Source organism: Erpetoichthys calabaricus, chromosome 16, assembly GCF_900747795.2.
Source record: "Erpetoichthys calabaricus chromosome 16, fErpCal1.3, whole genome shotgun sequence".
NCBI lineage: Eukaryota > Metazoa > Chordata > Cladistia > Polypteriformes > Polypteridae > Erpetoichthys > Erpetoichthys calabaricus.
Window position 1 is genome coordinate 47,433,835 of NC_041409.2, and position 27,194 is coordinate 47,461,028.

At 39.0% G+C, this 27,194-nt stretch overlaps 2 protein-coding genes across 4 annotated transcripts in view; one reads left to right on the forward strand and one right to left on the reverse strand.

The window, feature by feature from the left end:
- LOC114667024 (butyrophilin subfamily 1 member A1-like) overlaps positions 1–22,859 on the reverse strand; it is a 77,498-nt gene extending 54,639 nt beyond the window's left edge. Inside the window, exons 1-2 of the mRNA XM_028822107.2 lie at positions 22,584–22,859; positions 3,232–3,303 (exon numbers count right to left, since the gene is read on the reverse strand). Of these exons, the coding sequence (XP_028677940.1) occupies positions 3,232–3,303; positions 22,584–22,614 (103 nt within the window). The 5' untranslated portion in view covers positions 22,615–22,859. The remainder of the gene's footprint in view (positions 1–3,231; positions 3,304–22,583) is intronic.
- A 310-nt stretch (positions 22,860–23,169) lies between these two features.
- LOC114666976 (PWWP domain-containing DNA repair factor 3A-like) lies at positions 23,170–26,893 on the forward strand. 3 transcript variants are annotated; one of them, XR_007933660.1, is made up of 5 exons: positions 23,170–23,562; positions 23,962–24,124; positions 24,583–24,648; positions 25,091–25,256; positions 25,632–26,893. XR_007933660.1 is itself a non-coding variant. In XM_051919932.1 (3 exons), exons 1-3 carry the CDS (start codon positions 24,572–24,574, stop codon positions 25,764–25,766), a joined length of 378 nt encoding a protein of 125 aa, XP_051775892.1. In that variant the 5' UTR covers positions 24,143–24,571; the 3' UTR covers positions 25,767–26,893. The 3 variants fall into 3 exon arrangements, 1 of the variants encoding a protein (XP_051775892.1); XM_051919932.1 differs by lacking the exons at positions 23,170–23,562; positions 23,962–24,124 and having other exon boundaries at positions 24,143–24,648; XR_003718668.2 differs by lacking the exons at positions 23,170–23,562; positions 23,962–24,124; positions 24,583–24,648 and having other exon boundaries at positions 24,663–25,256; positions 25,632–25,995; positions 26,330–26,893.
- The last annotated feature ends 301 nt before the right edge of the window (positions 26,894–27,194 follow it).

Below are 27,194 nucleotides of genomic sequence, written 5' to 3' on the forward strand. Positions count from 1 at the left end.
TGTTTGATGATCAGAAACATTTTGTGTGACAAACATGCAAAAGAATAAGAAATCAGGAAGGGGGCAAATAGTTTTTCACACCACTGTATAACTAACAACTCAGAATCACAGTGTATTTAACTAGGTATTCACACAATCATCAGGTAACTAACCCTGTGCGACAACCACTGAAGCCTCCTTGCCATATAAGCTTAACATTCTGTATGCTCATTTTGAATCAGAAACATACAAACTCCTAACAGAACCACAGTTTCACCAAGTGACCACTGGACATGGTGGGGAAATATCTAATGAAAACAAAGCAGCACTGGGTGTCAGACTATTGTGGGGTATAGTTACTCATTCTGGGCCAAATTAGACTTATAAATCAACTAGTCAATCATACACCTTTGGGAGAAACACTACAGATGTAACCTGTGAGCCTGTTCAGGATTAAGCAGTCTTAGAAAATGGTATGGTATGATAAGGTACTATAGACATACAAGGAGAATGCAAACTCCACAGAAATAAAGTTGAGATCCAAACCTGGTCTCCTGGAGCTGTGAGGCAGCTGTGCCACTGTGCTGCTTATACAATACTGTGAAAAACGTTGAGAAATCTGAATACCTCAGAACCTGTTCTTCTAGCTTTTCAGGAATGCAAAAGAATTTTCAAGTCCAGAACAAATGGCATTGGTTGGATTACAGTTCTGAGGCATATATGCTGTAGGTGTTGAGGTTGCTCTGATTTGTATGATCCATAGTCAGGCTCATGTTCTTTGGTTTATCCAGTGTCATAATACTATACTGCCTCACAGACTACGGAACAAGCTAACAATTATTATTCTTGATGCCTCCATAGTCTCCTGGATTATGAACTATCTGACCAACAGATGATTGTTTGTGAAGCTTAAGGACTGTGTGTCAGAGATGGTGGTGTGTAATACTGTTTCCCTTTCTGTTTACCGTGTACACAATGGACTTCCAGTATAATACCAGTTCCTGCCATCTACAGAAGTTCTCAGACAACTAATAGTTTGTATTGATTAAAGAGACAATCTGGAGTACAGGAGGACTGTCTTATGGCATAGGGAGAACCACGTGCAGATCAACATCAGCAAGACAAAAGGGTTGGTGGTGGACTTCCAGGATGTTGAGGAACCTCTGAGACTAGTCACTAATTACGGGATGTGGAAGTCGTGCAGAGCCAGAAGTACACGGGGGGTCCATAAGAAGAACATACTGGACTGGTCTGTCAATACAATGTGACTGTATAAGAAGGTTCAAAGTAGATTGTACTTCCTGAGGAGACTTCGACCTTTTGATGTATGCAGTAAGCTGTAGGAAAGTATTACCAGTCCATTGTAGCCGGAATGTTCTATTCTATGGTCTCCTGGGATTGCAAGCTCAGTTCAAAAGACGGACACTGCCTGAACAAACATATCAGGAAAGCCAGCTCAATCACAGGATTGACTCTCAACACTCTGGAGGTTGTTGTTGAAAAGAGGATAGTGAAAAAATTGAATGCTATAATGAACAGATGATGCCTTGTGGCATCTTCTTGAAGTACTTTTAGCCACAGGTTGATACCTCCATAGTGTAATTAGAAGCTGCTCTAGAGATTTTTGACATCCCTTCCTTCACTCTAGCCAGAGGCCATAGAAAAAACAGTGCAAACTTCAATTTACTAGTTATTTTTCAGCATATATATTATATTATATGTTTTTATTCTATTGTCTTATATTATGCTTCAATTTGAAATCTGTGCATTTTATGTTTTTTGTTTTGCTGCAGTATGAACTTAAATTTCCATTTGGGGATTAAAGAATATCTAATCTTATCTAACCCTGTTTCTAGAATAGCTTATAAGCAGCTTGTTGAATGTGAATCTGGCTCTTCGTTATTATATCTGTGATGTCAGAAGAGAGGATTTAGTTTGTAGGAGCTTCAAATATCAAAGACAGCGACACTTTAAATTATGTAAGCCCCAAGAAGAAAGCCTGGACTAGAAGGCAGGTTTTAGAAGGCAGTTTATAACCTAATTACCAGTGCATCCTTTTATTCCTGTTTGTCTGAAACTGGAGAGGATGCTTGCATGCAAGAACAAAACAGATGAACTGGGGTTTGTGGTTCCTGAGCTAGTTCATTGGTGTGTGCTACACTCCTCCTAGTCCTAATAAGTGCAGGCTTCCATCCTAAGGTGAGGCCATTTCTTAGTCTCTCTGTTTCATCCATGCATATAGCATGCGGGATCAAGGGTCGTGCCACAACACATTAGACCAGAGAACAATAAACATCATAAGACAGAGAGCCACCTGGTAGCCCATTATCAGGTTGTAATATTTTACTAACACTCATTATACTCTACTCTTCTGGGCACGTTATCCATAATGCTTGAATAAATGTGTGACTTTCTCTCCTGTTCTGCTGCCTGGGGTTACAGATATAAAAAAGAAACAGGGGGAGGTATTGAACTACAGTAGAAGTCAACCCTGCCAGTGTGGTAAGAGTATGGGATTGGGGGAATTCTGTCTATGGTCTAGTGAACAGTCTAAAAGGGAAAACAGGGTCAGTTTAGTATCCTACCAGGACAAAACAATAGTGAACACCATCCCCAGGTGCTCTACAAGGTCGGAGCTATAGCAAAAGTTTTACATATACAAATACTCAGTAATTGGTGCACAAGCAGGCTAGGTGAATCACTCAAAATCACAGACTGAACCATTAATCCTAGTTCTGAATGGTTTAGTACTGATCAACTGAATAGTGGTGAGTAATACTTGGGAACCTCAGGGAACTGTCCTGTCTCCATTTGTCTTACTTTAGTAATATATTAGAGTCTACTGTATATCTGAGTTTACAGGTATATATCTTAAGTGCGATATTACCCTCTTCAGCGCTTTACTTGCCCATAACTGACCATGTACTGATTTCCGTATCGCTAAGGCAAAAGTTTCTTAAATGGAACTAGTGTCAGGCACCTACCTAACCTTATCTTCATCTAGTACTTAAATGTCTCTCCATAAAATCCATTGCCAGAAGTGTTAAACATCCTGTTACAGTATATTCAATAATGTACATCAGATGTAAATGTAACAGATGAACTCAAGAGCAGCGAAAGTATTTGCATTTCTTTTAAAATACAGGCCAATAAAGATAAGTGCATGAATATCAAGTAAACATCCCTACAAAGCAATTTTTAACTCATGTTCAAGGGTTCATAGTAGAACAGACTATGGTCTTCATCACTCACCTTGCTGAGACTTACAAAGTTGTAAAAGTGCCATGAAAGTAAGGTATCCATTTATCACAGCAAAATTCATACCTGTAAAGAAAATCTCCAGTTAGTATTTTAATGTAAGTCACAGCGTACTATTTTGACATTCTCAAGAAAATTTACATGGTAACACAATGTATAAAATGATTAATTAAAACCTGGGCACTATTGCATTTTATTGAACTTCATGTTCTCATCAACCTTTTTTAGCACTTTCAATCAGTCTTCAATCAATGAATCAATTTTCGCTTTACATACATCCAACTATACCTTTCTTTTAAACCAAGTGTAGTTTCTCCAATGATGTCCTTAATTAGTTGTGTCAGTGAGTTAAAGTAGTGAATGGGAGAAAACTACTTGTCTCTGAATACAGAAAAAACAGAAATGCTATTTATTGTGGGAGGGCGAGGTGGACTGCAACAACATTCTGCCACTTTTTAACTCATTTGAAATCACCATTAGTTTTACTATATCAGCACGCAAATTATAGTAAGTGTTAACGCTGACGCTAGCATGTCTTTTAAAGAAAAAATTATAAACTGTCTAATGCATGTTTTTCTCATCTTAAAAATCTTGGAAATTTAAGTCATATTCTAAATATGCAGGATCCTGAGAAATTAATTCATGCATTTATTTCCAGAAGGGTTGACTATTGCAATACATTATTCACAAGCTGTTCAAATTGTTCTTTATGCTGCTTTCAGTTAATTCTTTTTTTTTTTTTAATATTTTTATTTTATTAATTTTCATTGTAATCATTCCATACAAACAGATCAATTTATAACCCAACAAATATGAAGACTAATCAAACCCCACCCCTGAGAAGGAGAGCTTAGCTAAAGGAAAATTGCTTTAGGCTTTTTAATAAGGCAACATTAAACAAAAGAAAGGGAGAAGTAAATATCTATGTAAATAAGAGATGGAGAAGATCTTAACAATGTTAATTCTTCCGGCTAGAGTGAGATGAAGGGTTGACCATCTATGCAAGTCTTGCTTAATTTTTTCCATACAGACGCCAAAATTTTGTTGATAAAGAGCTTTATGTTTACTTGTGATATTTACCCCTAGGTATTTAAACTGATCTGCTATGGTAAAAGGTAGGGTGTCTAATCTAATATTATATGCTTGTGAATTCACTGGAAAGAGTATACTTTTATTCAGATTAATTCTAAGACCAGATATCTTTTGAATTCTGTTAGTGCTGTTAAAACAACGGGGACAGTGTTTTCTGGGTCTGATATATATAAGACCATATCATCTGCATATAGAGAAATTTTCTGTTCCAGTCCTTCTCTGACAATCCCCTTTATCTGATAAGAATTTCGGCAGTGAACCGCCAGTGGTTCAATAGCGATTGCAAACAACAGTGGCGACAAGGGACATCCTTGTCTGGTACCACGTTCTAGTTTAAAGTAGTCTGAGCAAATGTTATTAATACAAACTGAAGCTTCTGGATTGGTATACAGTAGTTTGATCCAAGCACAAATATTCGGGCCAAACCCAAATTTCTCCAATGCAGTGAAAAGGTAATTCCATTCGATCATGTCAAATGCCTTTTCTGCGTCTAATGATAGTAATATCTCTGGGGTGTTTGATTTTGCTGGTGAATATATAACATTAAACAAGCGTCGGAGATTTGAAGATAGGTGTCGGCCTTTAATAAATCCAGTTTGATCTTGTGATATTACCGAGGGCAGCACTTTCTCCATCCTTATAGCTAGGATTTTTGAGAGTATCTTAACATCATTATTCAGGAGTGAAATTGGTCTGTATGATGCACATTGTAACAAGTCCTTATTTTGTTTAGGAAAGACGGTGATTAATGCTTGTCGAAATGTTTGAGGTAGTATTTGGTTGTCTCTAGCTTCTGTAAATGTTGCCAATAAGAGTGGAGCTAGCTGAGTGGAGAATTTCTTATAAAACTCTACGGGGTAACCATCAGGGCCTGATGATTTCCCGCTTTGTAGTGACTTTATAGCGTCTAGTAATTCTGTTAGCGTTAGAGGTTTATCCAGTTCCTCAGCACTTAAAGCATCTATTAGTGGTATTTGTGAATTATCCAGAAATGCATTAGATTGTGTGTTGTCTTCTTTGGGCTCAATGGAATATAAAGACTTATAGTAATCTCTAAATGTGTGCATTATTTTATTATGGTCGATGATTTCTTCTCCATTCTTGTTGGTGATTACTGGTATTGCATTGTGAACTTCTTGTTTATGAATTTGTTGAGCTAAAAGCTTATTAGCTTTTTCTCCGTGTTCATAGTAATGCTGTCTAGACTTATAAATAAGTTGTTCAGTTTCTTTAGTTGTTAAGATGTTAAGTTCTGTATGTACGGCCTGCCTTTTCCTATGGAGAACTTCATTTGGACGCCTGGCTTGTTCTTCATCTATTCTAGTAATTTCATTTCTTAGCTCTGACACTTTCTTGGTTTCTAATTTATTTCTGTGGGAAAGATATGAAATAATCTGTCCTCTTAAGAAGGCCTTTAGAGTTTCCCAGAGTGTTCCTGCAGAAACCTCTGTGGACGTGTTTGTCTCTAGGAAGAAGCTGATTTGTTTGGATATAAATTCTGTGCAGTTCTCGTCTGCCAATAAAAGAGGGTTAAGACGCCATCTGCGAGGTGAGTATGAGGGGCTTATTGATTTTAGCTCCAAGACTAGAGGGGCATGGTCAGAGATAACAATTGTGTCATATTTGCATGATTTAATTGTAGGCACGAAATTATTATCTATAAAAAAATAATCAATTCTTCAGTAGCTATAATGCACTGGTGAGTAGAACGAATATGTTCTTGAGTTTGGGTTAAGAAACCTCGCGGGGTTTGATAAGTTGTGATCATTCAAAAACTGTGTAATTATCTTTGCAGTATTAGATGTCGTCCCCCCTGTCACAGGAGTCCTATCTAAGAGTGGATTTAAAACACAATTAAAGTCCCCAGCCATTATAATTTTATGAGTGTTCACATTGGGAATGGAAAATTTCAGTTAATTCAAAATGCTGCTGCAAGAATCATTACAAGAACTACAAAGTAGGAACACATAACCTCTGTCGTTAAGTCCTTGCACTGGCTTCCAGTTAAGGTTTGAGCTCATTTCAAATTCTACCTTTTAAGATATAAAGCCTTAAACAGCCAAGGTCCTGTTTACCTGTCTGAAACTTATCATTACTTACACATCAAATCATACATTAAGATCTCAAGATGCTGTGATACTGAACATTTCAAGGATTAATAAAATAAGTGGGAGGCTGAGCTTTTACTTGCAGGGCCCCAAGGCTGTGGAATGAGCAATCAGCTTATATAAGAGGTGTCCCATCCATCTCAGCTTTTAAATCCAGGCTAAAGACTCATGAAGTTAGTATAGTAAACCCTAGTTAGAGCTGCTGACTAGCTGTGCATAATGTATCTTTGTTTGTTACCATTTGTGCAAAAATAAAAGTAATACAATATTTATTAACCATTACTAACCCTCCTCTATTCTGTATATCTTCTCAGTATTTAGTAGTGGTATTTGGTGGCACTGCCTTATTACCAAACTTTTTTCCTGCTTATGAAAAAGTCATCTGAGATACTGAGAGCTTTGGAATCATTGGTTGGAAAGACGGTTATATAGACTACCAGCACAGACTCCACTATAGAATGCATAGTAAGGAGTGGGCTGTTAGTTAGCTGAGGTCTCCATGACTGTGACTGTGTCTGACTTTACCTTTGACTTTCTCTGTTACAGTTGACTGTGGGCCCATCCTGAAGTTCATTCCTCCACCAATACTGAATACTGACTGAAGTTTCTGTTTTCCTCTCCTTCTTTGCCAACTGGCCATAGTTCAAAAAGTAGTTAATGAACAGACACTGTTGGGTGCCACTAATGTTAATCAGTTTCAAACCACTTTGTTTTCCTTTGTGTTTAAACAACTCAGTGTTTTGTAATTTCTAAAATGTATACTTCCATTTTATCTGAGGACTTATATACTTATTTTGTATTTGTTTTGTATAGCATTCAGTGAAGAGGGTTATACAAAAATAAACAATTGAATTGAATTGAATTATGTAACAATCTTCTCAGCAAGCCTTTTAAAAGGGTGACCTTCAAACCAACCATAGTAAAAATGCAAAACAATGCTAAGCTAAGAAGGCAGAAATAATATAAAAGAAAGATAAATCACAGGTAGCTCTTATGACTCTGAGAACAGTCCACCTTGTCACCAAAGGAGAAAAATAAAACAATGAACTGAATATGTTTACAGCAGAAGTTGCCCATCAGGAAGAAAATGATATACAATAAAGTCAGGATGACTGTCAAACTGTATTAAGCATTAAAATAATGATAACACTTCAGTTTGAGTACTGCAGAAATGCATGTATTACTCATTAATTCTTAAGTAACAAGACCTTAACAAAGGCTTCTTCTGGTGTGAAGAACACTTACAAACCATCAGTAAAGCACATATTCATCTATGCAATGTAACCTTTGTGATGGACAGCCAGGACCCATGCCCGGTCAGGACTCCCCTTTGACACTGGATCCAGGGGAGCAGCCATGGGATGCACATTACGTCTCCCAGAACACTTGGTGGCAGCCCCCCTGGGTTGCATCGGGGCCACAATTGTGTTACACTGGAGTTCATCCCTGTTGGGCTCCACGGCCACAGCCTGGGGGACCTGCATGGCTTCCTGAACCCATGTGGGCGGTTCTTCCACCACACCCGGAAGTGCAGCCGGAAATCCGTCATCAAACACCTGGAGCAGTTCTGGGTGGACTATAAAGGGAGCCAGTAGTCACCACTCCAGGAAGCGAGAGTCGGGAGGAAAAGGACACATGCTTGCCGGGAGGAGTGGAGGCGAACTAAGAGTTCTTATTCCGTGGGTGCTTTTTTTTGTTTTGTGTGCTTTTGGGACTATGTTGTGTTTGTGGGTACAGGGAAGGCGTAACCCACAGACAAAGAAAAATCTTTTTTTTGTTTAGTTCTCATGTGCCTTTGTTGTCAGTCTGTGTCGGGTCGGCGCTGGTGAAGCGCTATTCTCATACCTTCTAAAATAACTTCACTTTGGAACGGACAGAGTTGGCTCAAGTGAGACGTATTTCTCTTGATATTCATTCATTCCTTCATTTTGCACCTCTTATTATCAAAACCGAGTCACAAGGGCAACAGTCTTAGCAGCAAGGTCCACACATCCCTTTCCCAAGACACACTTGCATTCTCATTCTGTGGGTTCCCAAGATGTTCCTGGGCCATCTGGGAAATACAGTCCTCCCAGGGAGACCTTAGTCTTCCCCAAGGCCTTCTTCCAGCTGGTCGTGCCTGTAAAACGTCCACAGGGAGGCATCCCATTGGCATCTATATCAGATACCTGAATCAACTCAATTGGCTCCTCTCAATGTGGAGGGTCAGCAGCTTTACTCCAAGACTCTCCCAGATGTCTGTACTTCTCAACCTAACTCTAAGGGAGAAAAAGGCCACCCTGTGGAGAAGGCTTGTACCCGCTATCTCATTCTTTTGATCATTAGTCATATATACCCTGTAAAAGAGGCGCTATATTGCGCACGACACGGAGGCATGTGTAAAAATAAATAAACTTTTTTTTCTTAACCTGTGGAGCACATCTTCCCCGTGAACCCCACAGGCACAACACAGTCCAAAACACCAACACAAGCACAAAAACTACACTCCTCTCTGGCACCACCACTTATCAAGTCTCCCCCTAACCAAGCTGTGGCCCTAAGGGGAATCTTCTTGGCCACCTCCCTGAATCCACTAACTTAGTATTACTTATAACAGCTTGTGACCAATAGGAGGCATTGTAGCACCCCATAACTTCAGACACAACCACCACGACACAAGTGCCAGTACAATAAAATGTGTGTTACACAAATACCTCACAAAAAGGCTTTGGTAATCACAACTACAACACAATTCTTTTCTCTCTCCTTCCACTCCTCCAGGGGTGCTCTGTCGTTCTTCCTGCATGAGGAAATCTTTTATCTTAGACCTGGGAGTACTTCTGGTGCTAGGGAATAGGCCATTAGAAGCACTTCTGTGTCAAATGAAAGCCCCACAAAGTAGGGATTCCTGCAGCACCCCCTGGAAGCATCCAAAGAGCCTGAAAAGGCTGCCCAGTGGGATTACAGTTCCCAGCATGCCTTGCGGGTGCCCATACAGGTAGCGTCACCCTGCTGCCTGCTGCCACCTACTATTACTACTTCTAACAATAATAATAGAAAAAAATACTATTACTGGTAATAATAATAATAATAATAATAATAAAGTAATATTAAATACAATTTCTAATAATAATATTAGGCCTGGGAAAGTTAACTCATTCATTTTTGCGATTAGCATGGCCAATTTAATGCATTAAAAAAATATTGTTGCATCCAGGACCAGCAATGAGGCAAATACCTCAGGTAGTGCTTCGGTCTAAGGTGGCACGGGAGGAGATTCCAGACCAGACAGGTAGAAATAGGTGGGTCACAGTTGCAAGGCGTAAGATAAAGGGTGCACACTGTCCAGGGGCATCAACCCCAGAATTAGAAGAGTCAAACCATTATCATGTCCTTGCAGACGTGGACAGTGTCTCTGATAATTCTGAGGTGGTAAGCAGGGATGAGGAGTCCCAACGGGCCACCTCAAAACCAGTTCCCAAAAAAAGAGAGGTAGTGATAGTTGGTGTATCAATCATTAGGAGGATTGAAGCGCAGGTGTGCTCCAGAGAGACAGAGTCTCACACAGTGTGTTGACTTCCATGTGCACAGGTGGGAGACCTTCCTGGTAGGATGGATAGGCTCTTGGCCAGAGCGGGGATGGATCCAGTTGTCATTGTCTATGTTGGAGCAAATGACATACATAAGGGTAGTCTGTCAGTTCCGCGATCCAAATTCAAACAGTTAGGTGCCAAGCTGAGGAGCAGAACTGACAAGGTAGTCTTCTCCAAATTTCTGTCTGTGCCACGCACCAGTCCAGGTCAGATTGAGGAGATTAGAAGGCTTAACGCATGGCTCAAATCTTGGTGCAGGGTAGAAGGGTATAGGTTTATGGGGCATTGGGACTCCTTTTGTAACAGATGGGACCTGTTCCACCATGATGGGTTACATCTGAACTGGAGAGGCACCAATGTATTGGGGAGGTGTATGTGTAGGCTAGTCGAGGATTGTTTAAACTAGGGAATGGGGGGACAGGGAGTTTAGAAGAGGCCAGGTTTAGATCTAAAAATGGAAGAACAAACAACAGTGCTGAAATAAAAATGCATAGTAATGTAAATTCTAAGCAAATATTTAAATGTAGAAGGAGTAACAACTTAAAAATAGCTAGCCTTAATGCTAGAAGTATCAAAAATAAGGTAATTGAGTTGGAGTTGTATGTAGCTGGGCATAATTATGATATTACAGTAATCCCTCCTCCATCACGGGGGTTGCGTTCCAGAGCCACCCGCGAAATAAGAAAATCCGCGAAGTAGAAACCATATGTTTATATGGTTATTTTTATATATTTTAAGCCCTTATAAACTCTCCCACACTATTATAAACATTTCACGCACAATTATACAGCATAAACCCTTTGTATTCTCTTAGATATTAGGTACGATTCATTGAAATTATGTATGTAAACACAGTTTACATACAGTAAAACCTAAATATTATTTTAAAGATATCGAGCGTCTCCGATATCACATATGTTACAGCCATTACGACAGACACGCCACCATCAATAAATATGTACATTGCAAGAAAAATTGTATACAGTAAAATGTGTGTACAGTGACACTAAACTATGTACATGTAATAAGTACTGTACGTAGAAGATTAATTATGGTTACTCACCAACAATGACACGACGACTTGTCCGATAACGATGAGTTTAATTTTACTGCACAACAAAGGATAGCGTTACAGCTCTTCTAAAGGAGCCTCTTCAGGCGACTGTTTAGCACCGCCGTTGTTCTTCTTCCATCACTCTTCAATCCAATCCCTAAAGCAGATTCCATCCAGACTACTGCCTTACAATGTCCACTTGCAACTCATTTTGCGCCCTGGTTAAAAGACACTGCGGCCGTAGATCTTATATGCTTTTCCTCCTTTTTAAATAAAAAGAATCGTGGGCTTATTTATGCTGTAATGGTGTCCTGCAGCGGTGTAGCTGTTTCCTTCCTTCAACATATCCAAAACTTTTACCTTTTCTGCAATCATTTGCATCTTCTGTTGGCGCTTGTGCACGTTAATGCTGAATGAGTGAGATTAGACTTCCTGGTTAATGCAGCACTCCGTCGCTGAGCCAATCAGCAGCACACAGGAACTTAACCGCGTGATCTGATTGGGTAGCTTCTCAGACTTCCGCCAATAGCGTCCCTTGTTTCAATTCAAATGCGTCCCTTGTTTGAATTCAAATGGGCAAATCAACTGAGGAAGCACACGTACTGTAGACCGCAGACATCCGCGAAGCAGTGAAAAATCCGCGATATATATTCACATATGCTTACATTTAAAATCCGCGATGGAGTGAAGCCGCGAAAGACGAAGCGCGATATAGCGAGGGATCACTGTATAGCAATAATGGAAACCTGGCTAAATAACAAAGATGGGGATGAGTGCAACATAGAAGATACACATTTTTAGGAAGGGTAGACAGAACAGAAAATGAGGTGGGGTTGCTGTTTATGCCAAACAGAATTTAAATATAAGTCCTCTTCAGTTGGATGATGAACCCCATCTTGGTGAGGACATTTGGCTTCGCCTGGAAAATATTAGGGAAAGAGGCCTTATTTTAGGAGTGTATTATAAACCACTCAATTCAGACAGTAATTTCAATACACATCTTTTTAGTAATATCAAAAAAAGCAAGTTTACAGGGAGATATTATAGTCATGACGGATTTTAATTATCCATTAACTGGGATAACCTTGCAGATCGAGGAGCACAAGGAGTTTTTAGAAGTAATCAGTGACTGTTTTTTAACACAGTATGTTAAAGCACGGGGTGAAGCCTGTCTGGATTTAGTATTTTGTAACAATCAGGATAGAATTGAGGGTGTAGAGGTGATTGAACCACTAGGGTCAAGTGACCATAATATAATACAATTCTCAGTATTTTGTAAGAATGCTGATGCAAAGACTAAAATTGTTAAGTTGAACTTTGGTAGGGCTAATTTTGACCAGATGCAACAATGTCTAAGTAGGATACACTGGGATAAACTTTTAAGTGTGGAGACAGTCGAGGAGCAGTGGAACAGGTTTAAAAATGTTTTACGTGTAATGCAGGACAGATACATACACTAAATTTGGAATTAATAGGAAATTTTTTAAAACTCCACGATGGATTAATAAAGATTTAAAAAAAAAGTTGCAAAGACTATAAGACTAATGACTGCAAAGTGAATCGTAGAGCGTAAGAGAACATGAAGGTAACCATTAAGAAGGATATCAGGGAGGCTAAAAGACAGTTGGAGAGGAATATAGAAGATAAGGCAAAAGAAGACCCTAAGAGATTCTTTCAGTATTTTAGTAGTAAAAGAATAGTCAAGGAGGAGGTCAAGTGCATCAGAAATAGTAAAGGGGAATTAAAAGATACAGACAATGAAATGGCGGATGCCCTAAACTAACATTTTTCTCGAGGTGTTTACAAGTGAGCAAGTGGATAACCTCCCAGAGGTAAACAGGACTACAAAGGAGGTACTGAGGGATTTGGAAATTGTAGAGGAAGAAGAGCTGCTCAGATTAAATAAGATGAAATCAAACAAATCACCAGGACCAGATAATATTTGTCCTTGAGTTCTTAAGAAGGCTAGTGAGTACATATATAAACCCTTGACACATATTGTTAGGAAGTCACTGCGCACTGGAGAGATTCTGAAGGACTAGAAAATGGCAAATATCATCCCATTATATAAAAAGGGTGACAGGGCTGATCCAAGCAACTATAAGCCAGTAAGCTTAACATGCATCACAGGAAAATTAATGGAAGAAATTATTAAGGATAAGATTGAGCAACACCTGGCAAGGACAGGAGTTATTCTGAACAGTCAGCATGGGTTCAGAAGTAGGAGGTTGTGTTTTACTAACATGCTGGAATTCTATGAGGAGGCAACAAAAGGATACGATCCGGCCTGTCGCTCTGACGTCACATGTGATGAAGACCATGGAACGGCTGCTGCTTCATCACCTAAGGCCACAGGTCCGCCACGCCCTCGACCCTCTGCAGTTTGCATACCAGGAGAAGGTGGGAGCGGAAGATGCCATCATCTACATGCTACACCGATCCCTCTCCCACTTGGACAGAGGCAGTGGTGCTGTAAGAATTATGCTTCTAGACTTCTCTAGCGCCTTCAAAACCATCCAACCTCTGCTCCTTAGGGACAAGCTGACAGAGATGGGAGTAGATTCATACTTGGTGGCATGGACCATGGACTATCTTACAGACAGACCTCAGTATGTGCATCTCGGGAACTGCAGGTCTGACATTGTGGTCAGCAGCACAGGAGCACCACAGGGGACTGTACTTTCTCCGGTCCTGTTCAGCCTATATACATCGGACGTGCAAAAGTTCGCTGACGACACTGCTATCGTGGGCTGCATCAGGAATGGGCAGGAAGAGGAGTATAGGAATTTAATCAAATACTTTGTTAAATGGTGCGACTCAAACCACCTACAACTGAACACCAGCAAAACCAAGGAGCTGGTGGTGGATTTTAGGAGGACCAGGCCCCTCAGGGACCCCGTGATCATCAGAGGTGACTGTGTACAGAGGGTGAAAACCTATAAATACCTGGGAGTGCAGCTGGATGATAAATTGGACTGGACTGCCAATACTGATGCTCTGTGTAAGAAAGGACAGAGCAGACTATACTTCCTTAGAAGGCTGGCGTCCTTCAACATCTGCAATAAGATGCTGCAGATGTTCTACCAGACGGTTGTGGCGAGCGCCCTCTTCTACGTGGTGGTGTGCTGGGGAGGCAGCATAAAGAAGAGGGATGCCTCACGCCTGGACAAACTGGTGAGGAAGGCAGGCTCTATTGTTGGCATGGAGCTGGACAGTTTGACATTGCAGGCTCCTGTCAATAATGGAGAATCCACTGCATCCACTAAACAGTATCATCTCCAGACAGAGAAGCAGCTTCAGCAACAGACTGCTGTCAATGTCCTGCTCCACTGACAGGCTGAGGAGATCGTTCCTTCCCCACACTATGCAACTCTTCAATTCCACCAAGGGGGGTAAACGTTATATACAAAGTTATTCCCCTTGGGATTAATAAAGTATCTATCTATCTATCTATCTATGATATTATTTATCTTGACTTTCAGAAAGCATTTGACAAGGTGCCACACGAGAGGTTGGGCATCAAATTAAAAGAAGTGGGAGTTCAGGGTGATGTTTTTAGATGGATGCAGAATTGGCTCAGACACAGGAAGCAGAGGGTCATGGTGCGAGGAACCTCATCAGAATTGTCCAATGTTAAGAGTGGTGTTCCACAGGGATCAGTGCTAGGGCCGCTGCTATTTTTAATGTATATAAATGATTTAGATAGGAATATAAGTAACAAGCTGCTTGGGCAGATTTGTGGCAGATGAAAATAAATCAGTAAATGTAAAGTATTACACATAGGTAGTAAAAATGTTAGGTATGAATACACAATGGGAGGTCAGAAAACCGAGAGTGCACCTTATAAGAAGGATTTAAGAGTCATAGTGGACTCTAAGCTATCGACTTCCTGACAGTGTTCAGAAGCCATTAAGAAGGCTAACAGAATGTTAGGTTGTATAGCACGGTGTGTGCGTTACAAGTCCAAGGAGGTTATGCTCAACCTTTATAATGCACTGGTGAGGCCTCATCTTGAGTTCTGTGTGCAGTTTTGGTCTCCAGGCTACAAAAAGGACATAGCAGCACTAGAAAAGGTCCAGAGAAGAGCGACTAGGCTGATTCCAGGGCTACAGGAGCTGAATTATGAGGAAAGATTAAAAGAGCCCAGCCTATACAGTTTAAGCAAAAGAAGATTAAGAGGTGACATGATTAAAGTGTTTAAAATTATGAAGGGAATTAGTACAGTGGATCGAGACTGTTATTTTAAAACGAGTTCATCAAGGACACAGGGACACAGTTGGAAACTTGTTAAGGGTAAATTTCACACAAACATTTGTAAGTTTTTCTTTACACAGAGAACAATAGACACTAAGCTACCAAGTAATGTGGTAGACAGTAAGACTTTAGCGACTTTCAAAACTCAACTTGATGTTTTTTATGGAAGAAATAAGTGGATAGGACTGGCGAGCTTTGTTGGGCTGAATGGCCTGTTCTCATCTAGAGTGTTCTAATGAAACAATAATACAAAAATGTTAAGTGTGTACCTAAAGAATTAAATGCACATCTAGTACCATATTTAAATACTATCTTTAAGAATTTTATAAAATAAAATTTAAAGGTTTAATATTTCATACTACATGGTTCACAAAGATACACCACATGTCAATACATAGAACTGGTGTTCATTTTCTTATGTATTTCTTAAGTATAAAGAGATTTATACTTTCTGACATAGGTGCAGGAGAGTGAAAGGAAACGGGTTAGGGAGGGGGGTTTATGGCAGTCCTAGGTTTTCGCTTTGCATTGTATGTCTGTATATCATTATATGTTTACGAGGTTGATTAACATAATTCCATATATGGTTGTTTTAGGGAGGCAACTGGGCAGGGTTTGAGGTGTATTCGCCTGCATACATTTACAAAATGATTGTGATATATAAAGGGTAAGTTGTGTACACAGGTATGTATGCCAAGTTTTGTAAATTAAAATTGTTGTAGCATACACATTTTCTTTTTTTGCCATACACAACAGAGTTGTGTGATATACCAATACTGGAAATGTACCAAAAAATCCAAAATTTAAAACAGAACAGTACCATTACCATTTTTGGTACTGGAAGTAAACATCAGTATTCCTTTCAATCTCAAAGCCTTAACCCTTCCTCCTTTCCCTCAACACTCGCTATTGCAGTTGAAGAAAACACTGCAATCGACACTTAATGGGCCCTCTTGCTTTGATGCAATGAGGACTTCACAGAGGATATTGTTTAGAAGCAAGATTTTATGGGGGACCCCCAAAATGCTTTGATGTACACCAGAGAGGCGAGCAATTATGCGGTGCATCAGAGAGGCTGGCATAAGATAGGGGGTTTTGGTGTTATCCATTATTTGCTTTGGAAACCATTTTGGGACCGGTACTCAAGTATTGATACCAAATTCAAAATTATAGCTCATCAGTTGAGTGTCTAAGATTCACAAGAGGACACATTTACAAGATTATTGAAATTTATAATGCTAAATCGCTCAATTTATATTTGTAGAGAAAAGCCAAGCAAAATGACACCTTTTATTGGCTAACTGAAAAGATTACAATATGCAAGCTTTTGAGGCAACTCAGGCCCCTTCTTCAGGCAAGATGTAATCAATTTATATTTAAATTTTGTGCACTGAGTCAACAGCTTGTTTTTTTAGTTCAATTTGTTCATCCTCAGTACTATTTGTGGTTCAATCTGTGGTTCAAAAATTAGAAAACTGACTTCTTCATCTTCAAATATGATATTACTTTTCTAGGTATCGGGAAACCAAACCAAACATTTTCTAGGGGTTTGGGGCATAAAAGAGGCGGGGAACCACTGAATTAATGAAACAATTTCTGTTGTAACATCTTCAGATGTCTTAGCACAGCTGGACAGTCTGTAGCAAACACTAAAGGAAAGCTGGTATTGGGGGGATTCTGAAGTGCTTTGCTGTTAAATGCAAAAACTAATAGTACTAATGAAATACAGTGTCCAAGTGCTATATGAGCCAACCTATTCACCATAAAGTGTTAAATAAGCCCTGACCTATCATTGCTCCATTCTAATTCCTGTGGGGTGTATGCAGAAGTGAGTGTACATAAAAGTCTGCATACAGAATAGACATGATGTCTCACATTAGAAAGTCTGAGAGCTTTGCCTGTGCATGGGATTGCACAGGTGTAGAGGAGCCTTGGTTTTGTGCAAACATTTTAGAGAAGGTTTTAACTCTGATAAGCAGGCTGGTAGCCCCTTAAGAAAACAGACAGACAAAACCACTGTAGTGACTTAATTACACAAAGACAAAAATTGCTGAGAAGAGGTCCACTATCTTACAACCTTCAAAACAGTTAACATCAGGAACCTTTTCACACAGACAAAAGAGACTGGAGTAATTTTCTTACATGTGCTGGAGGTTTCTTTGTTTTTTTTTTACATTTTTTAATTAATTTTATTGTAATCATTCCATACAAATAGATCAATTTATAACAAAACAAAAAATTGAAGACAAATCAAACCCCACCCCTGAGAAGGAGAGCTTAGCCAAAGGAGAATTGCTTAGGGCTTTTTAATAATGCAACAATAAACAAAAGAAAGGAAGAAATATATATAGGTAAATAAAAAATGGAGAAGGGAATTAAATGCGGTAATAGTTATTTCTCTTATTCTAAAATAATATTGATTAGATCCTGCCAGGTTTTAAAAAAATTCTGTACAGATCCTCTAACTGGGAATTTGATTTTTTCCAATATCAAATAATATAAAACATCGGTTTCCCACTGACTTATCAGAGGAGAGTTAGGATTCTTCCAATTTAACAAAATAAGTCTGCGTGCCAAAAGTGTAGTGAATGCAATCACCGTTTGCTTGTCCTTCTCCACTTCAAGTCCATCTGGAAGAACACCGAACACAGCTCTTAATGGGTTAGGAGGGATTGTGACCCCAAGGCTGTCTGAAAGGCACTTAAAAATTTTGGTCCAAAATGATGTTAGTTTGGTGCAGGCCCAAAACATGTGACCCAGTGAGGCAGGAGCTTGGTTGCACCGTTCGCAGGTTGGATCTTGCCCTGGAAACATTTTGGACAGTTTTAAGCGAGACAGATGAGCTCGATATATAATTTTTAGTTGAATAATTCTATGATTTGTGCATATGGAGCTCAAGTGAATTCTCTGCTTTGCTACCTTCCACTCCTTTTCTGATATATTGATTAAGAGATCTTCTTCCCAATGTCCTCTTGGGTCTTTGAAAGGTAGGGACTCTAATAAGACTTTATATAATGCGGAAATGGTGTTTAATTCCTCGAAATTGAGCAGTATTTTTTCCAGCATGGTGGAGGGTATGAGGTGAGGAAAATCTGGCAGTTTCTGTTTAACAAAATTTCTAATTTGAAGATAGTGAAAGAAATGTGTAGCTGGGAGGTTGAATTTGGAACGTAATTGTTCAAAAGATGCAAATATGTTGCCTATATAAAGATCTCTGAGCATTTTAATCCCAAAACTTTTCCAGATATTAAAAACTGGATTTGTTTGCGAGGGTTGAAAGAGGTGGTTCTCTTGCAGAAATGCCACGCATGTGCTGGAGGTTTCTGACTTCAAGGATGACTTTTCAAATTTTCTTAGTGCTTTGTGTCATTTGACAAACACATCTGACAGAAGGGAAGGAGCTCACTGGTGCACATAAAGACCTGTAAACACTGTTATATTTACCATAACAACTGGCCATTTAAACTAGGCACTGAGAACTCAGTTCTTGCAGCCTTAACCTCCCCTCAGGGTGTTGAATATAAACATTTGTCTCCACCAATATTACTTCCATCTATAATTCATTCTAGAAATGGACAATGTGTGGGGAAGATCTACTGCCATGGTCTATTCTTTCATCTCCTACCTATAGTCAGGTTGATTCACCTCCAGCATTCCCCATATAACATAAAGTGTTCACTATAAGATCTAGTACAACAATTTGCACGAGACAGAAGGTTCCCTACACTCAGGGCATATGTGACTAATAGCTGGTCACCTCAGGTCCACCCATATCTCCAAATCAATTTTTGATTTATAGTTGTGCTTTCATGCCAAAATATGGCATGTGTAGTGTGCAAATCTCACAGTCATAACCAGTTTTTCCAAGGTTAGAAAATGAACTAAGCTACACTACTTACTGGTAAACAGTAGGACTTTAAGGACTTTCAAAACTGGACTCGATGTTATTTTGGAAGAATTAAGTGCACAGGACAGACAGGCTTTGTTGGGCTGCATGGCCTGTTCTTGTTTAGATTGTTTTAATGTTATAATTAGAACATTAAAAAAACTTGTGATGAGAACAGACCATTCAGCTCAACAAAGTTCACCAATCCTCTCCACTTAACTCATCTAAAACAACATCAGGTCAAGTTCTGAATGTCCCTAAAGTCCTCCTCTCTACCACACTATTTGATAACTTATTCTATAGTTCTCTTTCTAATACTTCTAAACTTTCTAATATTTATGGAAGATGTACCCTTAACAAGTTTCCAGCTGTGTCCCTGTGTTCTTGCTGAATTCATTTTAAAGTCATATCTCCATCCACTGCACTAATTCCTTTCATAATTTTAAACAATTTAATCATGTCAACTCTTAATCTCCAATTGCTTAAACTGAAAATGTTCAACTCTTTCAGTCTTTCCTCATAACTTGTACACTACAGTCCTGGGGCCTCATTTATAAAATTTTGCATGGATTTGGTTGGGAAAATATGCGTTTGCCAAAAAAATAGGAAAATACATACTAAAAAAGAAAAATCAGATTTATAAAACCTGGTATGCATTTTACCCTTTATAAATCACAATCATCTTGTAAATGTGTGTTTGTAAACAGGTCTCATTGCTAATCAGCCTCACACATATGCAATCACGCTGCTGCATATGTTCATTGGCTGGTAGAATAGTCTTCTTCCAGACATGGCGAGACCTCATCATCTGCATTCAAGAGATCTGTCCCTACTACGCAAATGAGCATGCAAGTTCACAAGTGGCATTACAGTGCCCATGCTCTCTGTTCTGGGGGTCTGGGAAAGGTGTATGGTGCCAGCATCTGAGCAGGTAGCCACTACTACCTTGCACATGTAATAACATTATTGCTGATACAATGAATAGCAAAGAACATACGAAAAACTGATGTCTGCCAGAGTTAGTTTGCCTCAAAATAAATGAGCCAGGCCATGCAGTCGTGATGTTTGTCAGCCTCATCTTGGCATCACATATGACTTGAGAGTTAATCTAATGTAACAGTTTACATTTAGCAAAAGCAGCTTCGTTCTCTCTAGTTTCTCTGTGGAAATATGAGTACAGTAAAAGTGATGTGATTACGTTAAGAGAATCAGACTCTGCTGTAAATTACCTTTTTATGTTGGCAAAAATCTGTTATGTTTTATGTATTTAAAAAAGTGATAAATTCATGTAAAGAATTATTATTATTATTTACACCCATACCACATGAAAACTGGACATAGTACCTCCTCAATCAGCTGATGGCTTTCAGCACAGCGGGTGTGATGGAGTGAAGCTTTGCAAAGGCCTTTCAGCCAGCTCTCTGAGAAGTGGCGACAGGTAGCCAATATTGACGAAAAAACAAAAAAGTTCTTCACTGAAAATGTGCAGCATTGGCCCTCTTCAAAGGAAACTAAAATACACTCTTGTACATCTTATTCACACTTTTGAAGTTTAATATGTTTGTCATGTCTACACACTGATTTGCCTAATCTGTACATCCATTAGGAAAACCCATGCACACATGACAAGGTGCTAGCTCCAGAAAGACAACTCTTGACATCAGCTCCATGAAATGTATACACAGTGCTGTGCTGACACACACAAACAAACACGCACACATACACACACATACTAATACTACATATGATACTATAAAGATTTTTTTTTTGTGATAATGATAAGGAAAGCCCTATGTGGTCATATCTATCTATATATCTGTCTATAATATAGTCCCTTTCACATCTATCTGTCTATCAGATTTTAGTTTAACAGTATACAGAACACTTCACATTTTCAATCCTGGAGTACCCTGCACATTTATAAGCACCATACTGATAAAATGCAATACAAAATTATTTTCAATAAAAATCAACCAATAACGCAGTAAACTCAAAACACCAGCATATGGTCAATGCACAAATATATGCAGCCTAAATATACATATATTTATACCCTTTTCTATAAACCATGTACACAAACCTACTAACAGAGTGTGGAAAATATGTACAGTACATAATACTCCCAGAAATATTGGTGAAGTAGGAAGTAGGAAAACCTCTTCCGGTTGTACAGTAGATTTCTAATAGTAGGTTTCTAATTTAATTGTATAGTCATTTCTTCTAAATCTTTCCAAACTGTACTCATCAGATCCCATAATGCCGATTTATTCACTAGCATACTTAGCATTATATTTGATCCTGAAAAAATAAGATTCAAATAAATATGAATCCATGATCTTCTATGCTAGATAAAAACTTTGTTGATTTCCAGTCTCTTGAAATTTACGAGGCACTCCATGCATTTAATAGAAATATTACCCACATCGTTACTAATTAATGATTGCTTTTTTTTTTTTTACTGAAACTGGACATTGTTTTGGTTTCACAATTTCTCAGATACAATTTCTTTATTTGCGATCTGACTGTTGTCAAGTTTCCTCTTATATTTCAGCATTAATTAGTCATTTTTGCCGATGGACATTTTAGACGAGGAACACAAGCTGGGACCGGAGACGATTTATACCTAAATACAGCGTAGTACTGGACGACTAGCATAAAATTGGCAATTACTGAGGGTGGCACCAAACCCCGCACATTCCGTAAAGACAAAAGTAGATTACCCCTGTACAATAAACGCAACAATCTCACATTTCTATCCCGATACTCCAAATGACCCAGTTAAGCGTACTTTCTAGTACAAGATGTGTTCCCCGCGACCCTAAATTTGGATTTTTCGGATGAGAAATCGAACGAGAGGTGTTCACTGCCTTTACTGTAAACAAAACGGCCTTGTGCCAACAATGTCCGTGTTAAAAGAAACTTTAATTAGAAAAGTCTCTGCTCGGAGTATCACGATGGAGTTTCCTGGGATCCGCCCTGTTATGTTCTCATATTCCACCGAACTGAATCCTGTCCCTAAAACGAGTCTTTCCCTCCCGTCTACAAGGAGTGGCAGTGTATACAGTTGGACCGAAACCGTATAGCCACTTACTGTATATCAAAGCAAACAAAGTTACTTACTTGTTTTCTTCACCTGTTTTCGTGTTAAAAACAGCAACAAAGGAGTAATACGTTTAGCTGTAGTGGCTACGGGCACCGATCAAGGTTGTATCCTAGTCAACACCTACAGGACATTCTGTTTCACTTTCATTTTGAAGGACTACGATTTCGATTGGTTATTGTTTTCAGTGTCATTTACTGATTTTTCTGGATAGAATTTTGCTTTTACTATTCCGGAACTCGCTAGGCTAAAAAAAAGTATTTTCAGGAGCGTCGAGTACCTGAGTTGGATTTACGCTTCGTGATTAGCATGGACAGTCAGTAATGGCAATACCAGCGTGATACCGCACTTCTGTAACTGTGGAAAAGCTCCAGTGGGTTTTTCTCCAGTTTACTTCCCCATGCGTGTCAGCTGAAGACCCGTCACACTACATTACTTTTTTTTTGTAGCCGTAGCTTTTATTTACTTATTATACTAAATTATCGGCAGCAGCGGAGCGTGAATGTCACCTCGCCATAAGCGCCACTGCCTTGGTCACAGCGAGTCTAAGGCTGGGTTTAACTTCATGCAACGTGACGCAGGCTGCAGCGGCTCCGAGGAGAAGGGTATTGCTGCAGACCGGAGACATTATGGGCGGATCTGAAGGCGGGATAACTGTAAATGGAAGTGGATAGTATTGGCTACTTCAGAATTTCAACGAATGAGATTGTTGTTAAAGTATGACAATCAAAAAACTCACTCAAAGTTTGAAGTTGTCTATCAAGTGTAACTTCCACCAATCTTTTCACAGTTAGTGATCCCTACCGCTTTGAGGTTCCGCCTCATAGAGTTTCTTTTGAAATAGCAGCAGCGAAGAAACTCTATAGCGCTGCTGCCTCGCAGTTAGGAGACCCAGGTTCATTTCCCGGGTCCACTCTGCGTGGAGTTTGCATGTTTTCCCCGTGTCTGCGTGGGTTTCCTCCGGGCGCTCCGGTTTCCTCCCACAGTCCAAAGACATGCAGGTTAGGTGGATTGGTGATTCTAAATTGGCCCTAGAGTGTGCTTGGTGTGTGGGTGTGTGTGTCCTGCGGTGGGTTGGCACCCTGCCCGGGATTGGTTCCCTGCCTTGTGCCCTGTGTTGGCTGGGATTGGACCAGCAGACCCCCGTGACCCTGTGTTCGGATTCAGCGGGTTGGAAAATGGATGGATGGATGGAAGAAACTCTATTAGACCAAAGAAGAAGCGACGAAACGAATTGTTTGTTATTTCTGACAATGGAAGTAAGTTTGCTTCTAAATTAAAACGTATGAAATTTGCAATTGCTAAGTTTTCTTTGTGTTTTTCAAAGAATTTTTTGTTTCTTTGTTGTGATTGTACGTTTGTATAAATATTAATATATTTTGTATTCACGTTTGTATTACTAATCATTTTCGCTGTAGTAATTGATGCATATTCAGTGCTTGAAGTGGTCCGGCACTCACCGGTGCCGGAAAATCTTCAAACGCCGCAAAGCAAGTTTCACGGGCAACAACCACCCATACCCACCCCCTCTCCGGTGCTCAGTGGAATGCTAGTAGATCACCGCCAGTAGTTTGGTTCCCTATTAACTCTGTGCGTATTTACATTTGTGAGATGTTCGATTAAAACGCTGTAATGTTATTTTACATTTTTTAAAACAGGATCTTATCACGATCAAAAATACCACAGACATTCCGTCCGTACTTCAATCTTCAGATGTGTTTTTGTGCCCTTTCTGTCATCCACGACTGTATTCTTCACGCTCGTATATACGAGCAAATGAACACTTGCGAGATCTCCGCAGAACAGCAGTTTCCTACGGAGGTACGTGTATCCCACTTTTCCCATTAACTCAGGCTGAGTATGGGTGGTAAATATTCAGTGTTTCCTTTTTGTTTTGTTAACAATTTATCCCATAATTTTATGTGGCCATCACCTATGGTCTGGTTTAGTGGGTGCCAAATGACCTGAGCCTTGTTAGAATAATTTACAGATATTGGTACTTGTTCTGAGTGTACCATTGCTGAGTGCCGGTCCGGGTACCCTGCTTTTGGAGACGCTCCTTTTTGGGATGCTTGGACAATCAAAGGTGACACCTCACATCCAACCAGGGGAAAATAGTTTAAATAAGCTTGGAATTTTACATTTTTTAATGTCTAAATAAGTTCATATAGTGTTACTTTAAATACACCAGTGTGTGTTTTGGTGTATACAGATAAACTTTTACTGGCACTCTTTTTTTTCTGTTAAACGAATAACATCAATATTTTAATGTCTAAAAGTCAGGACCAAGAAGATCATGGCAGCAGTGAACTCGTTGAGGAATATACTGATACAGGCACACCAAGGTATTAATGTAGAACTTAGTCTACCACTGTGTTTTGATACTTGGTTCAACTTGAGTAAAAACCTTAAAATTGAACATGGTATGAGTGATTGTCATAAGCGTTTTGACCCGTTGTCACATGGGGAGTGTTAGATTGGTTATATTGATGGTTAGAATAAAAATATCTTAAAAGCTTTTCTGTGACTTGCATATTACTTTAGCCAGTGTCCGGACTGGTGCAATCATAATACTCTGAAGTAATGGATGTATTCAGAAAAGCTATTGAGATTACATCCAACAGGAGTTTTTGTAGTGATCCACAGAGTACTCCTCACAGTTTCAACTGTCTTCCAATGTGTCCACTTTTCCGAGAAAACACAACTGTTCAGACCAAAACCAGACAACTTGCATAAGACAAATACTACATGTGACAGTCTGATGCATTTATTTGTGTGTGTCCACAGTGTAGGAGAGCAGGCTGGCTGTGTGGCTGCAGTAGGGCAGCTGACTGAAGAACAAGTGGCTCAGGTTTTTGCAGCTGCAGAGATCAGCAGGGCCTACAGGAGGACTCAACATGAAAAACTGTTAGAGTTCATAATAAAGGACCATGGAGCAGATGATCACTTGCTGGTAACTTAGTTCAGATGACAAGAGAAAAGCCAAGCAAAATGACACCTTTTATTGGCTAACTAGAAAGATTACAATATGCAAGCTTTCGAGGCAACTCAGGCCCCTTCTTCAGGCAAGATGTAATCTTAGATGTGATTACATCTTGCCTGAAGAAGGGGCCTGAGTTGCCTCGAAAGCTTGCATATTGTAATCTTTCTAGTTAGCCAATAAAAGGTGTCATTTTGCTTGGCTTTTCTCTACATTCAAAATGGCTAACACGGTACAGCACCCTAGTACTTCAGATGATAAGTAAAACTTTGGTATTGTAATCTATCTGGCAGCAAAGAGCTATGATGACTTTATAGTGCCAAACACTTGTATTTTCTTGTCCAACAGGCTGTTGTATCTCATAAGGTATCGTCCAAATGGTTAAAAGATTATGAAAATCCTAAAGGTCACCGGGTAATGACTTATATAGAAGATGAGGAGCTGATAGATGGCTTCTACAACTTCTTGGATGAAGAGCTGTAAGCACTTTTGAGAGGATTGACAGAGTTTGCATCATTTTGGATGTGCTGATGCCAGAGGTTAATTAGCCTTCAGTAAATCTCTAATGAGTACCGAAAGTGTGTCTATGAGTAACATCCTCTCTTTTTCTGTCTTTTTGATGGGCTCTTATTAAAGCTATACAAACAGTTGAGAGGACTTCTCTGCCAGAGGCAGAAAATCTGTTCATGGATGGACCAGTATACAGTGAGTGGTATGTCATGTGGAAAATAAACAGTCCTTTCTTTTTCTTTTCAGCGCCATTATTCTGTTAAACGGAATACCCTATAGTAGTTGTGAATTTAGACAAGAATATAAACTAAATATATATAAATGTGAATATACATGTTTAAAGTGACATTTAAACTATACATTAGTACATTTTTAGTATTGGTAAAATTACATTTAGAAGTATGCTATATGTAGCATTTATTCTAAACTGTACAAGGTCAAGAATTGTGGTTTCAAATGACAAATACAGAAGTGTTTCTGGTTGGTATGATTAGAATTTGTTCATTTGTGAGGTTGTTTTTGTTTTGTTTTTTTAGTGAGAGGGAAGAGTTTGACAAACTTGTTTTGCAACAGTTGGAAGCAAAAGGAAAGCAACACTGAGGCATTTAAACTCAGGATTACATCTCAACCCTACTCAAATAAATGTGTCTCTTTCTTTACTTCTCTTTTGCCTTTTTATTTCTGTGTGTTAAGATGACTGTGCAAAGTAGAGTTGTATATATTTAATGTAACTATTGATGTAAATAATAAAGGACACTTTCTGTTATTGTTAAAGATTGTTGATTAAGTTCTGTATATTTGAAATTGCGTGTCTGTTTTTAGACAATTGATGTCATCTGGATTTTTTCTTTAATTGTTATAACTGCTTTGTACAGTTGTTATGCATTTTACATTGTTGTTTTATTTTTATATAATATATAGAAGCGGGCATGCTGTTGTTTTAATACTTCAGTATATTCCTTGATCAGTCTGTTTGTTAAATTTAATCTTTGTGAATTCTTTCTTTCAATTCAACTGACCAATCATTATTGATAATTGTAAATATTTCTTGAAATTGTTGCACAATTTATATTGAATAATTATTAATAAAATCTTGTTTTTGGTAGTGATAATACTGAGTGTTCTGTTTAAGAGATGCTGGTCCAATTACCTTGCGTATTAACACTGTTAGAACTGATAGATATGACCAGAGCCTCCACTTGTATCCACATGGTTACAAATGGTGTGCACTTTGCTAGTAATCCCACAAGATATAACAGCTTGGAAACTGAGCATCCTGATCAAGGCTTTGCTGTTCACTTACAAACTTACTCCAGAATAATATGGTTCTTACTTATCTTTTATTAGGAGTCACATTTTCAATAACACTTGCATTTTTAACTTAAAATACAGGTTTTACAT

Excerpts from the sequence above, each read along its gene's own strand:
- LOC114666976 (XM_051919932.1), top strand. The coding sequence starts at position 24,572 with ATGTCTAAAAGTCAGGACCAAGAAGATCATGGCAGCAGTGAACTCGTT. Across the intron at positions 24,649-25,090 it reads ACTGATACAGGCACACCAAG|TGTAGGAGAGCAGGCTGGCT; the intron begins GTATTAATGTAG and ends GTGTGTCCACAG. Across the intron at positions 25,257-25,631 it reads GAGCAGATGATCACTTGCTG|GCTGTTGTATCTCATAAGGT; the intron begins GTAACTTAGTTC and ends CTTGTCCAACAG.